This window comes from Poecilia reticulata, chromosome 17 (assembly GCF_904066995.2).
Source record: "Poecilia reticulata chromosome 17, P_reticulata-male-v2, whole genome shotgun sequence".
In the NCBI taxonomy this organism is placed as follows: domain Eukaryota; kingdom Metazoa; phylum Chordata; class Actinopteri; order Cyprinodontiformes; family Poeciliidae; genus Poecilia; species Poecilia reticulata.
Genome location: NC_088846.1, coordinates 21,569,632 through 21,589,273, shown reverse-complemented (window position 1 = coordinate 21,589,273; position 19,642 = coordinate 21,569,632). Strand labels below are relative to the sequence as shown.

Below are 19,642 nucleotides of genomic sequence, written 5' to 3'. Positions count from 1 at the left end.
CTATGACAAGTCAAGTAGGGATTTAGAATAATAACTTGCTGTATATCATCTATTTTGAGGTTAAAAATGAAGACGTCCCCAACATGAAACAGCATAAGATTGGGTCCGTTTCCCCCTAACATTATTGAGAATGAAGGGATTATCAAAAAAAAAAAGAACCCACCGAACACAAGCCATTATCTTCCGAACAATAGAGTTTTTGAAAGAAAGTTTTGTTGCGGCTTCATTAGCAATGGCCTCCCTCTGAGGGCTGAAAGCAGGACACATTTGGAGCAATTACTTGACCAGAAAACAACTGTCAGTCATTCTTAAAGGGGAAGGATTCCAATTAATAAACCTCTTAAAGCCTCTGGTTTTACTACCATTCCCCCCCGACAGCTTTTTGGTGTCTCGTGTGGTTAAGGAGAGTTTTGTCAGGAAAGAAAGACGTTACTTGTTGCTGCTGCTATTGCTGCTGCATGGATCACAAGCATTAGGTCCTTCGTGCAATTGTTTGCAGGGGATTTGAAGGACTTAACTGGGAGTAACAAGTGCATACAGAAGATATTGTTGGTGTACTTATGGCCTACAACATGGACACTATGTGGGAGGTAAAGTGAAACCTAAAGGTAAGATTATCTAATACTTCCTTTCAGCTTTTTGACAACTTCTTCACTGTGTAGATGGTTTGCTTTACCTCTAAAAAGATGGAAATGATCAAAAGAATCATGCAAATTTGTGTTATTTATTGGTGAAAACTATTCTTCTGTCACTCATTCAGAAGCATGTCTGTATGGAATAAACTGGAAAGGACATTAAAATATGGACGCCGACTTTAAATTTAAGAACGATTCAACAGTTTGCAACAGTTTGCTGATTACCAGTGTTATGACTTGTCACCAAGTAAATAAACTGTGACTGTTAAACTTCTTCTAAAAATCATATATGTAAATGTTTATAAGAAGCATTGAAAATAGTCTTTTCCGTTTTGCAGAGCAAGATGAAAGTTAGTTCTGCTGCTTTCATCGTTGAAGTAATCTTTGGAGCACCTTACTCTTGGCATTGTCTGCTTTCCTGCACATGAACTAGAGCAAGAGCGTTCGACAACAGCCAGAAGCCGTTTGCTGTTTTTAACCAAGAATACTGAAGGAGATCCGAAAGGCTCGGATGCATTTGTCAATGGATACCCTTGGGATAGTGGACGATAGTGGACACGGAATAGTGGACAACTATGACATGGGGAAAGGCGCCGGGTCGAGCGCTGGAGGTCGGGTCCACAGCATCGATGTCATTCTGGGATTCACTAAAGACCAGGAGACTTTGCTCCATTCGGTGGGAGGCGGGGACAGTCCGAAAGACTCGAGAGCAAACGCACAGGATCCTGAAAAGACGGACCCATACGGGCATCTACCAGAACTGGGTGACGGCTCCCAGCATGCTGCCTACCATGGTGAGTCCGTCCAGCAAGACGCTGCTGCTGACCCGAAAATGTCTGATCCCTTTCCTCTGAAACAGTAAACACCAACTTTACTCTCCCTACTTCCAAAAGAACTTATATAACTGTATAGAAATGAAAATTATAGATGTTTATTTAAATGTTTGTACATCTCTTCCCAACATAAACTGACTCTCATATTCATATGTCAAACAACCCAAAATTTACAGTCAATTAAAAGAAGCATAGATCATAACAATTTAATTCAAACTGCTGAATTGCACTTAGTTTAAATATCTCCTTACATTTCTTTATAATTACACAAATGCTAAATTATTTTCTGCCTCTTAATTCAGCACCAAGTAACAATTAATTTGTTAAGGTCCAAATCATTTTCAGGTCTACAGAGAAACCAAACAACTCAAATTTAAACCGATCTAATCTTATTGTTTAGTTGTAAATGTTGTGTATCTCTAACTCTTTAAGCCTGATATGAGAACAGTAAAAAATATTTAAAGATTTCAATGCTTATTTTTACAAAATGTGTAAATATTCTAATTGTTACAGTATTGCATTTAGTAATTAAATATTAAGAGTTTATAAGAGACATTGATGACCGAAGTATCAAAACATAAACATGATGCCCATTCCTCTTTTTCTGTAAACTTGATTAAAGATCAAGTTTTCAAAACAATAATCACTTTTTACATTTAATCTTTTGCAACCACCCCTAAAAAATGTCTTTAAATGCATAAAAACTCTATTAATAGAGCCAAAGATTTATTTAAAACTGACACAGGTCACCTGTATTACTTCGGTCCTCCACTAGATGGCACAAGACAGAAATAAGATTCGATGTTGCCGGTTTTTGAGGAAAACACCAACTTTGTTGAAGAGGAAGAGATCTCAGAAATAGTTTGTCTGTTTCCCATTATATGTTTTAACTTAATAAAGATAAGTGGATGTAGGAAGCATATTGAATAATAGTTAGAAATGCTTAAACATGTTTTGGTTTCACTCATCTTGATTGGAAATGTGCAAAAACAAAAACCATTTAGATTTTAACCATTAATTTACGTGTTTATTTCTTTCTGTATCTATTTATGTATTAAGCAGCAGACACATTTTCAATTCTCTTCCTTGAGAAAATGTGTGCTGACACTGCACAGCAACCAGACCCACCAAACTGTTGGGACAGGAAGCATTTAAAATAAATGAAACACATATAAGAAGTTTAAGTAGCACAGAAAATAGAATAAATATATTAATAATAATAATGTCAGTAAGTTTAAAAGCAAGTCTTATCCATATAAATTAGCAGAACCGTTGCTTTGGTTTAATAATCAGCTTCACTTTAGTGTTACATAGATCCTAATGTTATTTTAATTTGTCAATTTGCCTTAATTCAATAAATTTTATAGTTTTATTTAGTTAGAATTGTATTGTTTGTGTTAAACCCTTTTTTTCATGGAATCTATGAGGTCACTTCTGGTCTGTAGGTTTTGGTTTTGTGCTCTGAATCCATATTTTAAACAAAAAAGTTCTTGTTTAATATACAGAAATAAGTATGTGAAATTGATTTTGAACATCTGAATCTGACTGTTTGCCTTGTTGCTTGTGCAGAAGTGAACTGAAGGCTCCCTGGTTAGATTAGAGGAAGTAGAGGCTCGCAGGTTTGACAGGCAGCATCTGTTACTATGGGATTACTGAATTAAGTGAAAGACTTGATGTCAGCTGGACTCACCAAATACCTCGAGTTCAAAAACCCTTAAAGGGACTCGTCCATCGGTATGCTGACTCATCGAAAAACTTATGTGGCAACCAGGAACAAAATCAAAACTTTATTTTTCGAGGTTTTACAGGTGTAATCGTGTTTATTAATTTGTTAGTTGCCACTACCAATGTACAGGTTTAATTAAAATCCAATTAAACACAAATCAGTTTAATTCATATCAAGCCCAATTTAAATAAATGTTGTTAAATGCAAAAGATTGAAGCACAGAATGATACAAATCCATTGCTACGACTCCAATTCAATCAAACTCATGTTTGCTTGAATATCTACAAGCAGATAAATCTAATATTGGGAAGAGAATTTTGCATTTCTGGGTAAAAATGAGTAATTTAATCATTTTAAACACTTTACTCAGACAAACAGGACTTGTCAAGATGATACTGGTCATCCACAAACCTCCTAAAGGGTCCAATTTAATTTATTTTTTAAGTGTATTTTCTACACTTAAAAAATGTCTGCAACTTAGTTGAAAATAAGAGCGAATTATGACAATAAAACCAAATATTTGTGAACTAAGCTACTTCTATGCTATACATATGCTGTCCTAGCTTGAATTATTCTTTAAATCAAACATAAAAAAAATTACTTTGCCTGATATCTTTGTTGATTGCCACACCTCTGGCTCTTATTTCCATATGGGACTCAAAAATGTTCACAGAGGGATGAAAATGGGCCCCAGATGGGATTTTCACAGAGTTGAAGACTTTATAATACAATAGCTCGACCCATATTGATCCTAGATGTGATATACAATTGTTTTATGTGAACTTATTTATGGTAAACCAAATTGGGTCCAGGCCCACGTGGTGATCATGGATTTCAGGAAAATTAAAAATGGATGATTATTAAATCAAATTGGATATACTGAGTCTTTCTCAAACACTAACTATTAATGATTAAACCCTTTTTCATGTTAGAGTCTGACCTTTTCTCCAACGATAAGTGTGACGAAGAAATAGACAACCTGCACAAGGAGGTGGACGTTGCTGAAGACTCTCCAGATGGAACTAAAGAGGAAGAGCACACTAAAAAGAAGCACAGAAGAAATCGAACCACCTTCACTACTTACCAGCTTCATGAGCTGGAGCGAGCCTTCGAAAAGTCCCACTACCCGGACGTCTACAGTCGGGAGGAACTGGCAATGAAAGTCAACCTGCCTGAGGTTCGCGTTCAGGTAAAGACTGAAGTAAATCACTGAATGGATGCCTGGTTAGAGTCTAAATGATGCTAGGAAGCTGAATAATTCTTTATACGTTGAAGGAAGCCTGAACATGATTGGCTTGACGCTCATTTGCTGAGAGTTGATGGTAATCTTTGCTAATATCTCCTGTGACTGTGACCAAACCACTTTGTTTCTCAGAGGTCTATCAAGACCATTGAATTCAGATACTAAAGAGCTCGATTTTATCTTTTGTTTTGTTTTACTCACTGGTGTTAAGTTGTGTCTTTAGGATGACAGTTTATAAAGGTGTTTTCACTTCCGATAGTCCGGTTTACTCGGTTTCATTGCAGCATTTGTTACATTTTCAGTTGATGCGGTTCGCTTTCACACTGCACTGAGTCAAAATGAACCGATCTAATTAAAAATCCAGCTCAACCAAGAACCAGAGAAAAACAACACAAACGTCTGAAGAAGATACTCAGTGCAACTTCCTTTTCACGAAATGTAAACAAAAATGGAGTGGTATCAAATTTTACTGATTGTAGGATTCATTTTGTGTCTTTGGTGTAAAACCACAAGCCATTTCTCCTGCTAGCACTAGATACATGCGTTTAATTTGGTTGTATTTACCCAGAATGCCCTGCGCTTTAGTCCACTTTCTGCTTTTGGATGGGATCTCTGGTCCGCTTGGCATTCACATTGCATTCGAACCACACCAGAGTTCACTTCAACTAAAATGAACCCTAGGCAGGCAGACCAGAGTTCACTTTTCTGGTCTGCATCAGAGTTCGATTGCGCGTTCACACCTCCCCAAACAAAAACCAGACTTTCCAGACATATAAACTAGAGTTCAGCTAAAGCAAATTAAGCAGGCTGGTGTGAATGCATCCTTATGTCAGCAAGTGCAATGAAAAACTCAATGTTCAGTCTCTCTGACTCTCTGTCCAGGTGTGGTTCCAGAACCGAAGAGCAAAGTGGAGACGGCAAGAAAAGATGGACACCAGCACCATGAAGCTCCACGACTCCCCAATGTTATCCTTCAATCGGCCCCCCATGCCTCCCAACGTCGGCCCGGTGGCCAACCCGATGCCACTCGACCCCTGGCTGAGCTCGCCTATTTCCAGTGCCACGCCCATGCACACCATCCCAGGGTTCATGGGGTCGCCTCAGGCCCTGCAGCCCACCTATTCCAGCCACAGCTTCCTCAACAGCCCACCTGGCATGGTCCAAGGCATGCAGCCCATGGGCCCACCTCCGTATCAGTGTCCACCAAGCTTCAACGATAAGTACCCGATGGAGGACGACAGGAGCTCCAGCATCGCCGCGCTTAGGATGAAGGCTAAAGAGCACATTCAGTCAATGGATAAAACTTGGCAGCACATGTGATTTTGCTGCCTAATGTGAATGGATCTCTCTCCTTTGAATGTTTACAGACTGCTTTTTGATTCACAAACCATTGACGGTGATGTGTGGAACCAAAGATATAAAGAACTAACTCTTTAAAAATGAACTTCTCAATGTCTTCTTCGAATATGACTAATTCTTAGGAGACTGGTAAAACTTTGGTTTTGCTCCTCCCAATGTTTAGGCATAGATTCCCAAATTAGACACTTTTTGTCCTGGTATAAATGTGCACGTCTTTATTTTAGACTGTATTTGCATCCAGATATATGAACAGAAAGGCTGGTTAAAGCCATTTTGTCAGAGGTAGCTATGTTTGTTAATGGATTTTATTGACAGATGTGAACAAATTTATATATGTTTGATGTCTTAACTACGTGGTGTTCTGATTTTGTTTTGGTGTTTGTTCAAAACATAAGTTTATAGGTCTTTCTACAGCTGCCTGTGAAGATTTTGCAAGAAACCCTGATATGAAAATGTCTTCTTGAGGACTAGCGGCCAATAAATTCTGCTTTGGAGGTTTTGTACAGCTGTAAAGTTCTCACTGTTTTTGAATGATGTAATATTTTTTGTTTCTCTAGGCTTTACGGGATTAAAAACATCTTGTTTTTTTTACAAATTATGTTGCATAAAAATGTTTGTAGCTTGCAGATTTCTTTTGGTTTGGCGTTTATTTGCTTGTTTCAGATCATCAAACTTATTTTAATATGAAAGACAACCAGAGTAAATACACTATTTGTTTCCAGGTAGCAGTTTTATTTTTAATCTTAAAATATTTCCTTTAAGGACGAATCACTATTTGTGCCACCCTTGTCATGTTCAAGTATGAGTGCCATGCCACAACATCTCAATTAGATTCAAGTCTGGATTTTCTAAATACCGCTCCAAAACCTCCATCTAGTTCTTTTTGAGCCATTCTGATGTCCACTTGCTGATCTGCTTTGGGTCATCAAGCTGCATCTTGACAATAATAAAAAGTTATTTATTTATTGCTGTCGTCAGCACAGATGGAGTCAGTTTGAGTGTTGAATGCAGGGAACATGTTGTGGGGAAATTAGTTCTTGCATTCAGTTCTTGCAGTGATGAGGAGCCAGAAGAGCGAATGCAACCAGATGTAAAAAGTTCCACTCTGCACAACATTTTCCCACATATTTTGGGGATCATCTAGATCACATGTGTCAAACTCGAGGCCCAGGCCAAATCTGGCCCACCGTAGGTTTTTATATGGCCCTCTAGAATCCAAATTACAACAGCTTTTTGTTGAAAACCTCCCAGTTTTTCAACAAATCTGTAAAATTCACACAGTCAACAGATCGCCACGTTTTTCAAATTTCTTTTACTGCAATTTTCTCAAAATTAGCCAAAAGCGTTTGGTTTAAGTGACTGCTGCCTCAGCCTTACTTGATGCCAAGTTGTAGTCCGTGATTGATATGGCGATTTATAAAAAGTCACATTTAACATCTTATATGAGCACAAATATTGTAAAGCTTCCTTAAAAAATATTTGTAAATTAGCACCACAAAATCTATAATTTTGATTGCAAAAAACCACAAAAACAATCAAGAAATACTTGATGGATGGGTCAGTGTGAAAGGATGGTCAAATAAAATATTATTTAATTTTACAAAGCACTGAATGCTGAAACAAAAATCTATTTATTGATATTTTAACAGTTTGATGGATTTTATCAATACATTCTGGCACAACCGGCCCTTTAAGAACATTACAATTTTGATATGGTCCAACAAGAAGATCATCTAGATGTTTCATGGCTCTTTGGTTAGTGCCTTGAAAGCTAAAGATAGTCGTTTTTTTATATTGTTAAGTCCTGAACTCTGACCTTAACTGATGGAAATGAGGCCAGCAGTGCTTTGGATGTTTTCTGGGTTGTTTTTGGTGGGCCATTCATCCCTGTTTAATGTTTTCTCAATTTGTGGATAAAAGATCTCAGAGTCCCAAAGTCTGACTTTGTAAATGTTTCTAGACTGATACGTATCACAGACATTTAAAGAAAAAAAAAAAGTTGCTTAATGGAAACGACAAAATCCGACATAATTTCCTCAATTTTACTTTGGTTTTATGCTCTTTTCAGGTAGTTTTTAGCCTTTCCAAAAAAGAGTACATTTGCTGATGTGTGGATGGAAACATGTGGTTCTGCTGGTAGTTTTGGACAGTTTCTCCCTTAATAAATGACTCGTTATGGTCATCTCTGTCCAATGTTCATGTTTGCTTGATGATCTGAAACAAAACTTAAGGAATCAGCGAGGGAGCAAATACTTTTACACAGAGTTGTACATCTGGCTGTAAAAAGTAGAAACGTTTGCTCAGTTTTAACCTAGGATTGGGTTTAAAGGGAATCCTGGCATTTATATTTAAATAATTAAAACGGCCTGTGAAGAGGACAGAGTTCTGATGAGCGAGGTTAACGGAAGTCACAGAGCGTAATCTGATTTGGAGGCTAATTTAAACAGACAAGCATACCTCTTAACACCTAATTACTGCTTTTAAAGCGATTAACCCTGGATTCTCAGCCACAGACAGAATGGCCTAAGTTACCCTTGAAAAACTCTGTTTAAAACAAAATTAAATGGTCCGTTTCAAACTAACTTGACAATTTGTTTTACTGTTATGATGATTATGGTTATTGATGGTAAAATATGCTACTCACATTGGTAATAAATCCTTCCTAGAAGTCCTGCTATGTTTAAAAACAGTGAGGTGACATTGTAAGGATATGCTGCTGTGTATAATTAATGGTGCAAACCCACAAGTTAAAGCATGAAGCCAAATTTGTAAAAAGTTGGAGTCATTTCTTATAAATGAAGGTGAATCAGATAATTACAGAAACTCTTTTGCTTGCTTTTCTGAATATCTTTATGAAACAATTTTTTCAGATCCACCACAAAATATAATCAACAAACAAGTAAGACAAATATTCATACCAGTTGTAGATTTATTGTAGATTTATATTTAAAGTAATTCTTTCTTTTTACTAGTAGTAGGATTAGTACTTTTACTGTCTCAATCAGAGTCCCGACTTAAATCTGTTGTTTTGTGGAAGAAACAAAAAATTAGAGTGAGCTCATCTGTAAAAAATAAAATGTGGAAACAAGCAAAACATTAGCTAGCAATTATAATAATTATTGTAAAGATTATAAATAGATTTCAACATGTAAATAAAAATATTTCAGCCTTTTTACATAAATCTTTTGAGATGTCTTTGTCGTTTCCAAACGTCTTGGTTGAACAAAGATAACGTTAAATCTAAATCTTTCAGAGGAATGATTCATTTTGTAAGTCTGATCAAATAGATAATATTTTGCCTACTTAAAATATTTTGATAATTTTTCATGTCGCTTTCATGAGACAGACTTTATAATAGATGAAAAACCAGAACAATGAGGGGTTTAAATGAATTTAGATTGTTATTGATAATATTGTAGGATTATGTCAATGGGATTTTCATTCACTAAACTCAAAGAGGGGTCTAACAAAGTAAAATGGATTCACTCAAACTCACCTCTTTAATTTTAGGAATGCTTATTTAAACATTTAAATAAGCATAGATGTAACTAAGCTGCTTACACTATGTTATTCCCAACTATAAATGCTGCAGGAACATAAAATCTTACCAAATATTTGTCTACTATTCCATGCAAATTTCTTAGTACACAGGAAATAAGACAAAACTAACTTACAAGTTACTTTTCAGCAAGAAATAAGAGCTTGTTTTAAGTCAATATTTCCTTAATATTCATGAAAAAGTATTAGTTACAAGTGAAATAATCTGCCAGTACAAGACATTTTCCTTATATTATAAGTTAAAACATCTTGTTACACTTAAATCTCGAACGTTTTTCCTAAATATTGCTGAAAAGTTACAGTACTTTTACTTATTTCAAGTGCAATAAGACATTTTCAGTAGAAACCAGACCAAAAATACTTGGTAAGATTTTTGTTTAATTATAAGTTTAAGTAAAAATATAGAATCAGCACAACTAATCCTGAATATAGATGAATTAAAAACCAATGAGTTGAGATTAACTTCCACATAAAATATACAGTATAAACATCACACATATTATCAGTTTTTTAATTATGCACAATTGCTCAGTATCTTCCTGGGCTTAGAGCGGCTTTCACTTTCTACTTGCACAGCGATTAATCTATTTAGAGAGCGTATGTGAAGCACTTTGTCTTCTCTCCACACGTCCATTAGCGAGGCTCTAAAATGACTTGAAGCACAGGTTGACAATAGACCAATGTAAGCTATGACAGGGCGAGCCGGCCTGATGGGGGCCTGTTGTGTCCGTTCAGACCTGTGGAGCCTTGCCAGCCCGTTAGGCAGATGAAGCTCCACTCCATCAGGCCCAACCGGGGGTGTCAGGGGGCCCAGTCAGCCGGGCTGCAGAGGCCACAAGGGCTAAGCCCTAATTGCCCTCCAGTAGCCTGTGTGGCTCAAATGTCCCTCTTTATGTTAGGAAGGAGGAAAGTCTTTAAACTTTGTAGAGATTTGTTCATTCTCAGTTCCTTATTCCCACATTTTAACTGCTTAAGACACCAAATGAATCCAAAGCTTTGAAATATGTTTGGGAATTTGGTGCTTAAAGGGGACAGAAAATAGATAAAGTTATAAATGTTTACTTGGAAAAAATACGAGTAAGAGACAATTTTACAATTTGACCAGATAACATGTGCACTGATCATCATAATAAAACATTTTCCTGCTCAAAGAGAGACTGACATTAATTTTAGTACTCATGTAAACGGTATAATTCACCTAAATATATAAGTTTTTATCCTTTCCTGCTATTGAGTTTGTGTGTTTTTTCTCCCCAACTTTCTAAAGTCATTATTCACAAAAATCAAAACTCAGTTTCAACTCTTCTTCCACCTCCTTGGTTCATTTCTATATAACACAGCAGCTCTGGAAATACTTTGTCAACAAACAGTAATGAAGTCAGCTGAAACTAAACTTGAAACTGAAAAAAGCAACAAAAAAAACCGTTTTCATCCCTGAATAATTAAATTAGGAAGGGGTGCAGTTTACCTAGAGATAGGCAAACTAGGTAGAAGTATTTTTTTAAAGTGTGAGAATGATCCCTAGAAGACACTTAGATTTAACCAATTTAAAGTGTGTAGCATGTTCATGATTAATTGTGTATTTACTTATTTCATTTTTCTGTTTTCACCTCGACAATACCTCCATGTCAGAGGAGATGTTGTCTCTTAACTTATCTTAATTTCTGCTTGAATAAAATGAAAGTCCATCAGAGTTTTAATTGGCAAACATCATCTCTCAACCACAGAGTTACTTTTACAATCTTATGCACCCATAAAATTGAGCTTTGAGAGCCTCTGTAGAATAATCTGAGATGATGAACCAGAGAATATCATGCAAACTGCACCCAGAATACGCTCATGACATACTGCAGCTAGTAATTAATTACATGCATTATGATGTTATCTTGGTTGACCAAGCATGACCTTTGCTGGGCCCAGGCTCTAGTTAACAGGCTGGCTAGCGGGACGTGGTCCACGGTGAAAATAATAAGGGAAAAGAGCGGAATTAATTGGGTTTGATTAAGAACACTTTTCAAAGGGACACTATTTTCCCCTCTTGACATAATTACAGATCACTCTGAGGGAGGGGCGGCCGGCGGGGTTGACGGCTGGCGCCAGTTGCTTGTCTTTGCGGCAATGTTCACCTTTAGAAAATGGACGCACCACTCAAGCAGAACATCCTCTTTTGCTGCCCACTTAGTCACATGGCACCAAACATAGTTGCTAATATTTTAATCTGGAGTTTTGTCGCATTTTGTCAAATTTACATGTTAATTTTGTTTCTGGATAACTTAATTTTGAACATAAGATTTCAGTCGCCATTAGAAACAGTGACATGAGGAGAGTACATGAAATGTATTTAATCGAAAGGCGTCATTATAAAACAAAAGACTTTATTAATTAATTTGCAAGTATGAATTTACTGAGGGTGTTTTCTAATCCAAACAGTGTAAAAATTATACTGGCTCAAATAAATACACAACTTCTAATATTTGGATGAATATCCCTTAAATTGCAAATCAGCCAAGTGGTGTTAGTGTTTTATACAAAAAGGATTTATATAACCTTATTAATCAGACAAGGCCATATAAAACTTTATTATAACATGTTTTATACAATAAGAAGTTTATATAACCTTATTAAAATAGATGTTTTATACGATAAGCATTTTATATAACCTTACTAAAACAGATGTTTTATATGATAAGAATTATATGATGCAGATTTAGCAGATGTTTTAATACGATAAGAACTTTATATAACCTTATTAAAACCGATGTTTTAATACGATAAACATTTTATGACGCCGATTTAACAGATGATCATGTGCGATAGCATCAATTTATTGATTTTTGATTTGGGCGTGGCATTTTAATCCATTAAGCTCGATTAATTAAAATTTGACATAAGCTTGTATCCTTATTTTTTCTGCTGTTATGTTAGATTTACCAATGTTTTATTTTATCTTTTTTTATCCAATTACCCGATTAATCATAATAATCGATAGATTACTCGATTACTGAAATATTTGTTTACAACAGCCCTAATCACAACAAAAGTGTCAACTTTTAAGAATCACTTGTTAACCTTACACACAAAGACTAAAACATACACCATCATCATTATATGATGACATTAATTAGGAGAAAAATACTTCCAACTGAATAAAAATTCTGATTAGTCTCTTCACGATCCCTATAAAAAAATAACAGTACACAAAAGAAGAAAGATATTTATTTAATATTAAGTGATTAAATGACAAGATACAGTAGATTTATCATGCCTGCTTTATGACACACAAAAACTAAGTTATTATGATGAGAAATGTTTTCTGCCCATAAATGTCTTCCTGAGTAACAGCAGGACTAAAACTGACAGGATTGCAGCTCAAAATGTCAAAGAATTGGCTCAACGTGTGAAAGTTGCAAGCAAAAACGACAAAAAAATATATTTTCTTGATCTCGTCACCAGAAGATGAACTTACAGTATTTTGCTTTGACCTCATTAGGAACAGCTAAGCCTTTCACTGCTGCCAAAACATTGTCTACCATCATCTGCACCATCTTTCTTATTGTCCCACGCAGGCGCAGAGCTATGGGAGGGGTTGGGGCAGCGGCTGCCCCCTCGGCCAGGGCCCAGATGGGTGCCCATGGGGGCCCGGGTCTGGAGGTGCCAGGGAGGGAGGAATGGTTTCAAGTCACTTTAATGTCTAATTGTAAATGGAGAAAGTGCGCCCTCGCCTGTTCAGAAAGGTGTATGTAATGTCAAAGTTACTGTCCCTCAATGGAATATATAGTAGTCAGTCCCAGTGGCTGTTTGACTCACGGTTTAGCCAATGTGTTTCCTGGGTAAAAATCCAATGAGACACAAACCGCACCGCACCACAATCCTTCTAAATGAGAAAATTGATTCACTTACCAAAGACCTAAACTGGTCTCTCAGGCAAAACAAATACCCGGAAAGTCAGCAAACCCCAAAGTTACAACACGAGGTAAAGAACCGGAGTTCCCACAGGACTCCGTTTATGATCTGAGGTAAAAAACTACAAAAATGAAGTTAAAGAGCTTCAAACCTCTTTAAAAAACCTGGAGAGGGACTCAAAACTACAGGTTGAGAAGGTTGAGGCAGAAAACGGCAAATCGTGTCTGAAATCACAGCATACCAAGCGAAGGTTGAAAAGCAACAAAAGTGAAGATACTTGAGGTTGAAGTGTCCCGAAAGATCGACGAATTTGGCATGAAGAATAATGAGCTTTGGAAAGAAAAAAGACAAGTCTAGACTTCTTGAGCCCAGCGTAAAAGCTCTGGAAAAGCATTTGAAAGAGGCAGAAAAGGAAAATAAAACTCTTGAGAAGAAACTCCACATAACCCCAATGGAGGAAGCCATAGAGAGAACTAAACAAGAGTTTAAAGCAAGAGTTGATTTATCTTCATGTACATTAATTGTGGAAAAAAAGCGAAACAGGACATTAAAAGAGCGTCTGACGAAAAAAGAACAGGAGGTGAGTAAACTCATGGAGCAGCAGGCTGAGACCTCCCAGCTCTTAGCTTTACAGCAAAAGAAAGAGGCTCTGGCTGTGAAACAAAGTTTAGCCAACACAGAATATGATTAGAGAGACCTGAAGAAAGAAAATAAAATCTTAAATTTGCAGCTAAACGTACTAAGCGAAACCAGGGAGAGAGATCAACAGCACATTAAAGTCACCAACCAACTGCGTAAGGTGACAGAAATGCACGAGTGAGAAGAAGGAACATGAGAATTTGAAGAAAACCATAAAGAGCAAAGGGGCTAAGGTAGAAGGTGATATTGATCAAAGCAAAGTTGAAACACAACTTTGCTTTGATCAACTCAAACCTCTACCACCAATCCAGGAAAAAAAAAAAACTAGCTACCCAAAACAAAATCAATAGGTAATCGAATAATTCTGGTTCTACGCAAAGAAAAGATAGAGCCAGAATTTATTGACGAAAACATCACAACAACACAAGCAAAGCTGAAGCCAACACCTCCAAGCAAAAGGAAGCCTGAAATGCAGCCTTTTACATCTCAAGGCAGGAAGGTTTGCCCCATGGAAACCGACCGGAGAAAAATGAGCAGTAGATAACGGTATTGGGGTTAAACCCGAGACCTGATTCCCTCTTCACATGGGTCCACCACCTGTGGGAGGGACAAAGGGGTGGGTTGCAGTATCAAAAGGATGGCAGCTAAAGGTGGGGGACCTTGGTGATCTGATCATGAGCTACAGAAGCTCCGGTATCAGAGTCTGGTCCTCATTTCCGACAATAACTCGGGCTCATTTCCAGTGAGAGTTGGACTCCGCCAAGGCTGCTTTGTCACTAATTCTGTTCAATACTTTTATTGACAGAATTTTTAGGCGCAGCCAAGGTGTTGAGGGGATTCGATTTGCTGGCCTTAAGATCGCATCCTCTGCTTTTTGCAGAAGATGTGGTCCTACTGCCCTCATCAGGTCGTGATCTATAGCTCTCACTGGAGCGATTCGCAGCCGAGTGCGAAGTGGCCGGGATGAGGATCAGTGCCTTCAAATCCAAGGTCTTGAGCCGGAAAATCTGGTTAGGATGCCTCCTGGACGCCTCCCTGGTGAGCGAGGTGCTTCAGGCACGTCCCACCAGGAGACGGCCAAGGGGAAGACACAGGACACGATGGAGGGACTATGTTTCTCCGCTGATCTGGGAACTCCTGGACCAAATGGCTGGGGAGAGGGAAATCTGGACCTCCTTACTTAGGCTGCTACCCCAGCGATACGAAGCGGATGGAGAAGCGAAAGAAAATGGATGGATGGACGGACGGACAGATGGACGGACAGTTCCAATCATTAAATAATAACATCCGAATAGACTTTCTTTTGTTTGGCCATAACCATAATTTTCTGTTTTAATCTAATCAACTTTAGATTAACTCATTAATTAAATGGGATGCATAGGTTTTCTCTGGGTGCTCCGGTTTTTCCAACCATTTGGGGAAAAAAATGATTAGGCTAATTGGTGTCTTTTAAATTTTTATCTTTGTCTCTTGCTCACTAACTGTTGGAGACACTCTTTAAATGACTAGTACTAGTCTTTGAAGACTACTACTCTTCAAAGTAGTCTCCTAGAGTGTGTCTTTAAATGGACACACTCTAAACTAAATGCATAGGTTGTCTCCGGGTGCTCGTGTCTTTCCTACCATTTGAATGGCTATCATGTTGGATGAATGGATCCCACGTCTCCGTCCACTGGGATTGGTGGAGTTACTCCAGGAGGTGGAGTTTGAGCTGCAGACAGCGAAAGCGGTCCTGTCCGAAAAACTTCTACCTCTAAGGCCGGACATTCCATTTTTCAACTTCACCGACCCAGCTCTGGCGTCTCCAGCGTCCACGTCTTCTGCATCTGCATCTGCTCCAGCTCTGGCCACGTCTTCTGCGTCTGCCTTGGCACCGGTCACATCTCTAGCTGGAGCTCCAGTCACTGCTGCTGTGAACTTTGCGACCCATGCCACAACTAGTGCTCTCCCTCAGTCCCCTAGTGCTTCCTCGGAATCCTCACCTCTTAGTGCTCCCCTGAGTTTCGTAGTGCTCTTTCTGAGTCTTCTAGTGCTCCCTCTGAGTCTCCTAGTGCTCCCTTTGAGTCTCCAACTCCTAGTGCTCTCTCAGAGAAAACCATCACTCATCTCCTGCCTGGGTCTGCTGCGTTCTCTCCCTCACCTGCATTTCATTTCTTTAAACTAAATGCCTAGGTTTTCTCCGGGTACGCTGGTTTTTCCTTCGGGAAGAAAAAATGCATTAGGTTAATTGATCTCTTAATCTTACCTCTGTGTCTCACTCACTAACTGTTCACAAAGAATATGAACTTATCTAATTAAGATTCTTGATGTTTCTTTTTAGCACACACTCCTTAAATGGCCTCATATAATGTCTTCCAGCCCTAGTGTTTCTGTATTTTCTGTCTTCTTAGTTTTTAACTGGTCATAGGATATGACCAGTCTCTCTAAGCTTGAGCATCTTCCTGTTAAAAGGAAGTTGTTTAAGTGTTTAGGCTAACTGGTCTCTTAATTTTACCTCTCTCTCTCTCACTCAATAACTATTGGATATACAAAAACTCTGAACTGAATAAAACTGTTTCTTTCTAGCACACGCTCATTAATGGCCTCATACAATGTCCTCCAGCCCTCCATTTCTATTTGAAATAGACTTCTTCAGGACGCCATTAACTAAACAAAAAAGTGTGATTATATCACCAAGCTGAACACAGCAACTGCATTTAATCATATTTTCAATTTTACTGATATTTATTGGTGCTCTCGTGGAAAATACAGTGGTGAAAATAGAAAAAAATAATGTCCAATAATACTATCAGTTTTGTGTGTGTGTGTGTGTGTGTGAGGGGGCAGGGGGTCGTGTGTGAGACAAAATAATTCAAAATTCTTATGATGAATTTTTCACAATAAATGATAAACAATATGATAAATGTCCACCCCTAGGCTTTACTCACAGTGGCACATGTCCTATACAAACATGATCAGAAAGGCCACTCAGTGAGGAAGAAGCCATTCCTCCTAAAGAATCATAAAAAAGTAAGACTGCAATTTGCAAATGCACACAGACAGTGGCAGGTGAGGTATCACTAACATCTTGTCTTACATTCACTTCCTCCATTCAGTGTGCTAAACACGTCTAATAAATAAGAAAAATTCCTAAAGGCTTATTTTAGGGAAAAGGCTACTTCTAATGCACTACTAAGGCTAATGCTAAGACTAATGCTAAGTCTAATGATAGCACTAATTAGCAACTGCTAATTAGCACTTGGCTAAAGTTAAGGTTTCTAAGGTTAATGCTAATGCACTGCCTTGCTTTCTATGCTTTGCTATCGTAAGTAGCACTTCAAAAGAGCAGAGGAAGTCTTATGTTTTTTGAACAATAGCAATATTTGTTGTCAATCAGTTGCTAAGAAACGAACACGTTTTCTGGTAGGAAAGCGCCACAAAGTAAACATCTGACTTTTATGTTTGCAAAATTTACTAACTATATTTCTTGTGTCTAGACAGATAAACAGTATTTCAAAAGAGTTTATGTTTATAAACAATAAATTTGGTGTTGAGATGAGTGCTTTTTTCTGGTGACAAACTGCTCCATAGTATAAATCAGACTTTTGCTTTTGTATTGAATGTCTGTTTTATAATATATTTACTGGTGACGAACTGCTCCATAGTATAAATCAGATTTTTGCTTTTGTATTGAATGTATGTTTTATAATATATTTACTGGTGACGAACTGCTCCATAGTATAAATTCAGACTTTTGCTTTTGTATTGAATGTCCCACCATGGATGGTAAAAAAAAAGAGAAGAAAAACTTTCCCTTTTCATAAAAACATAACTGCACCATTCTTGTTGAGTAGTACTTATTGTAAGTTAAGTAGTATTTCAAAAGAGCATAAGAAATATTGTTTTTTGAACAACAATTAGCATTTTGGCTTAATTTAGCTTATACACTAATTTTACAATATTGAATGGAGTAAGTCCAAGTTACTCAATATGCTTGTGGCTCTCCACATGCTATTGAGTACATTTGTAGCTTACTTTAGCATTGATGCTAATTTTTAGCGTCAAAATGCTGGGTTCAACCGATGGGCGCACTTTATATTAAATTTCTTGAGAAATTTTCTAGTTTCAACTGCACACCAGTGTAAATCTTCTTACTTAGTTGTTAGTCACCTAGTACGATACAGAATAAAAAACTCTTCACTATGTGGCTTTGACTGCAGGGAAGTGATCCGACAGGCTCCACCAGCGCTCCTCAGAATTCTTTATCATTTTTTTTTTTTTTTTTAGATTTGATCGTATAGTTTAAACAATAAATAAAACAGTTAAATTCTCAATGAATCATTCAAAAATAACATCTAACAGCAAAAACAGAAAAAATAACAGACAACCGTTATACCAGTTGACAGTTAAAACATTCACAAAACATTATATATAAATTTATACTTTGAACCTTGGAATTCAGCAGCTGATTGGTTTATAAAGTCAGCCGTTGGTTGTTTTGCAGTCAGCCGTTGATCGGTTCTAGCTGGCTCTCACTAAACTGTTCTTACTGCATTTTGTAAAGAGTGCTCTTTTTAAATATTTTTATTATTATTATTTTTAATTTGCAATGAATTCCCCTCAATATTCTGCTGTTACCTGGTCCCATGATGAGGTCATTTGTTTCCTCCGCTTACTCCCTGATGAACGAGTACAGAATGAGCTAGATCGGTCAACGAGGAAAGAGAACGTTTTCCGCCGCATCTCTTGAGGAAAAAGGCTTTGGCCGCTACATCGAAATCGTTTAGTTTCAAAAATAATGACGTCAGGTACAGCTTCGATGCCGCCCTCAGTTGTATATTCCGGGTGGAACCGGACCGAAGCGTGCAGTTCCGTTCCTTGCAGTGCGAAAACGGCTTTAGGTTGTATAAGTACAAGTAGTATTTCAAAAGAGCATTAGAAATCTTATGTTTTTGAACGATAACAATATTTGTTGTTAATCTGTTGCCAAGTGATTAGCGTGTTTTCTGGCAACCAAGTGCCACGAAGTAAGCATCAGATTTTCACTTTTACAAAAGTAAAAATCAGATGGCAGTGCATTAACGTTAGCAAACATTAGCATTAGCAAACATTAGCAGTGCAGAGCATGGCAGTGCAAATGCATTTAGCCTAACATTAGCATTTAGCTTATGCTCTAATTTTAACATACTGAATGGAGTAAGTCCATGTTACTCAACATGCTAGAATACATTGTAGCTTACTTTTGCATTGATGCTAATTTTTAGCATCACCACGATGGGTTCCAACCGGCAGGCACACTTTGGCAGGCCACGTTTAAATTTCTTCAGAAATGTTCTAGTTTGTTTTTGCCGTTTTACCTCAACAGCTGAAACTCCTAAAAGTATTCACTGAAAGATGTACTCCCTCAGTGGTACTGGTTTAAAACTTGCTAAGCTGTAGCTAAAATGTAACCTGATGTTACCAGATTTTAATGCTGAAAACACCAAAACAAAATCAGAAAAGTGTAGCTCTCTCCTTCCACAAGCAAGGAAAGCTAAAGTTTTATGGCATAAACGGTTCTTCCAGGTTTCTTTGGAGCTCTCTCACGCCACCTGCTGGCTGACCTATTTCGACAAAACACTGTTTGTATATATGACAAAACATTGAGTGTGAACACCAAAACCGCGGGTTATGGCATATATGTTGGTGAAAGAACAGATTGTTTTAGCTTGCAGTGTTTTTGGTGTGGTGCAGGACAGTAAAAAACAAAAATCCATATTTTTCCACA

The 19,642-nt window shown here is 37.5% G+C and overlaps 1 protein-coding gene and 2 long non-coding RNA genes across 4 annotated transcripts in view; 1 reads left to right on the top strand and 2 right to left on the bottom strand.

Annotated features, from left to right (window-relative positions):
* The window catches only part of LOC103479786 (uncharacterized), a 31,628-nt gene that overhangs the window by 9,082 nt on the left and 2,904 nt on the right, over positions 1–19,642 (bottom strand). The window contains exon 1 of one of the 2 annotated variants that reach the window (XR_014084121.1): positions 164–248. The exons of the other annotated variant lie outside the window; for it this stretch is intronic. This is a non-coding gene — a long non-coding RNA (uncharacterized LOC103479786). Of the gene's footprint in view, positions 1–163; positions 249–19,642 lie in introns of those variants that run through there. 2 annotated transcript variants of the gene reach the window in all.
* On the top strand, positions 377–8,378 carry rx2 (retinal homeobox gene 2). Its single transcript, XM_008434441.3, has 4 exons — positions 377–608; positions 974–1,429; positions 4,127–4,383; positions 5,320–8,378. Exons 2-4 carry the CDS (start codon positions 1,147–1,149, stop codon positions 5,755–5,757), a joined length of 978 nt encoding a protein of 325 aa, XP_008432663.1. The 5' UTR covers positions 377–608; positions 974–1,146; the 3' UTR covers positions 5,758–8,378.
* LOC145547874 (uncharacterized) lies at positions 12,558–19,067 on the bottom strand. Its single transcript, XR_014084119.1, has 2 exons — positions 18,514–19,067; positions 12,558–16,094 (listed from the first exon to the last, which is right to left on the bottom strand). It is a non-coding gene; the product is annotated as an uncharacterized LOC145547874 (long non-coding RNA).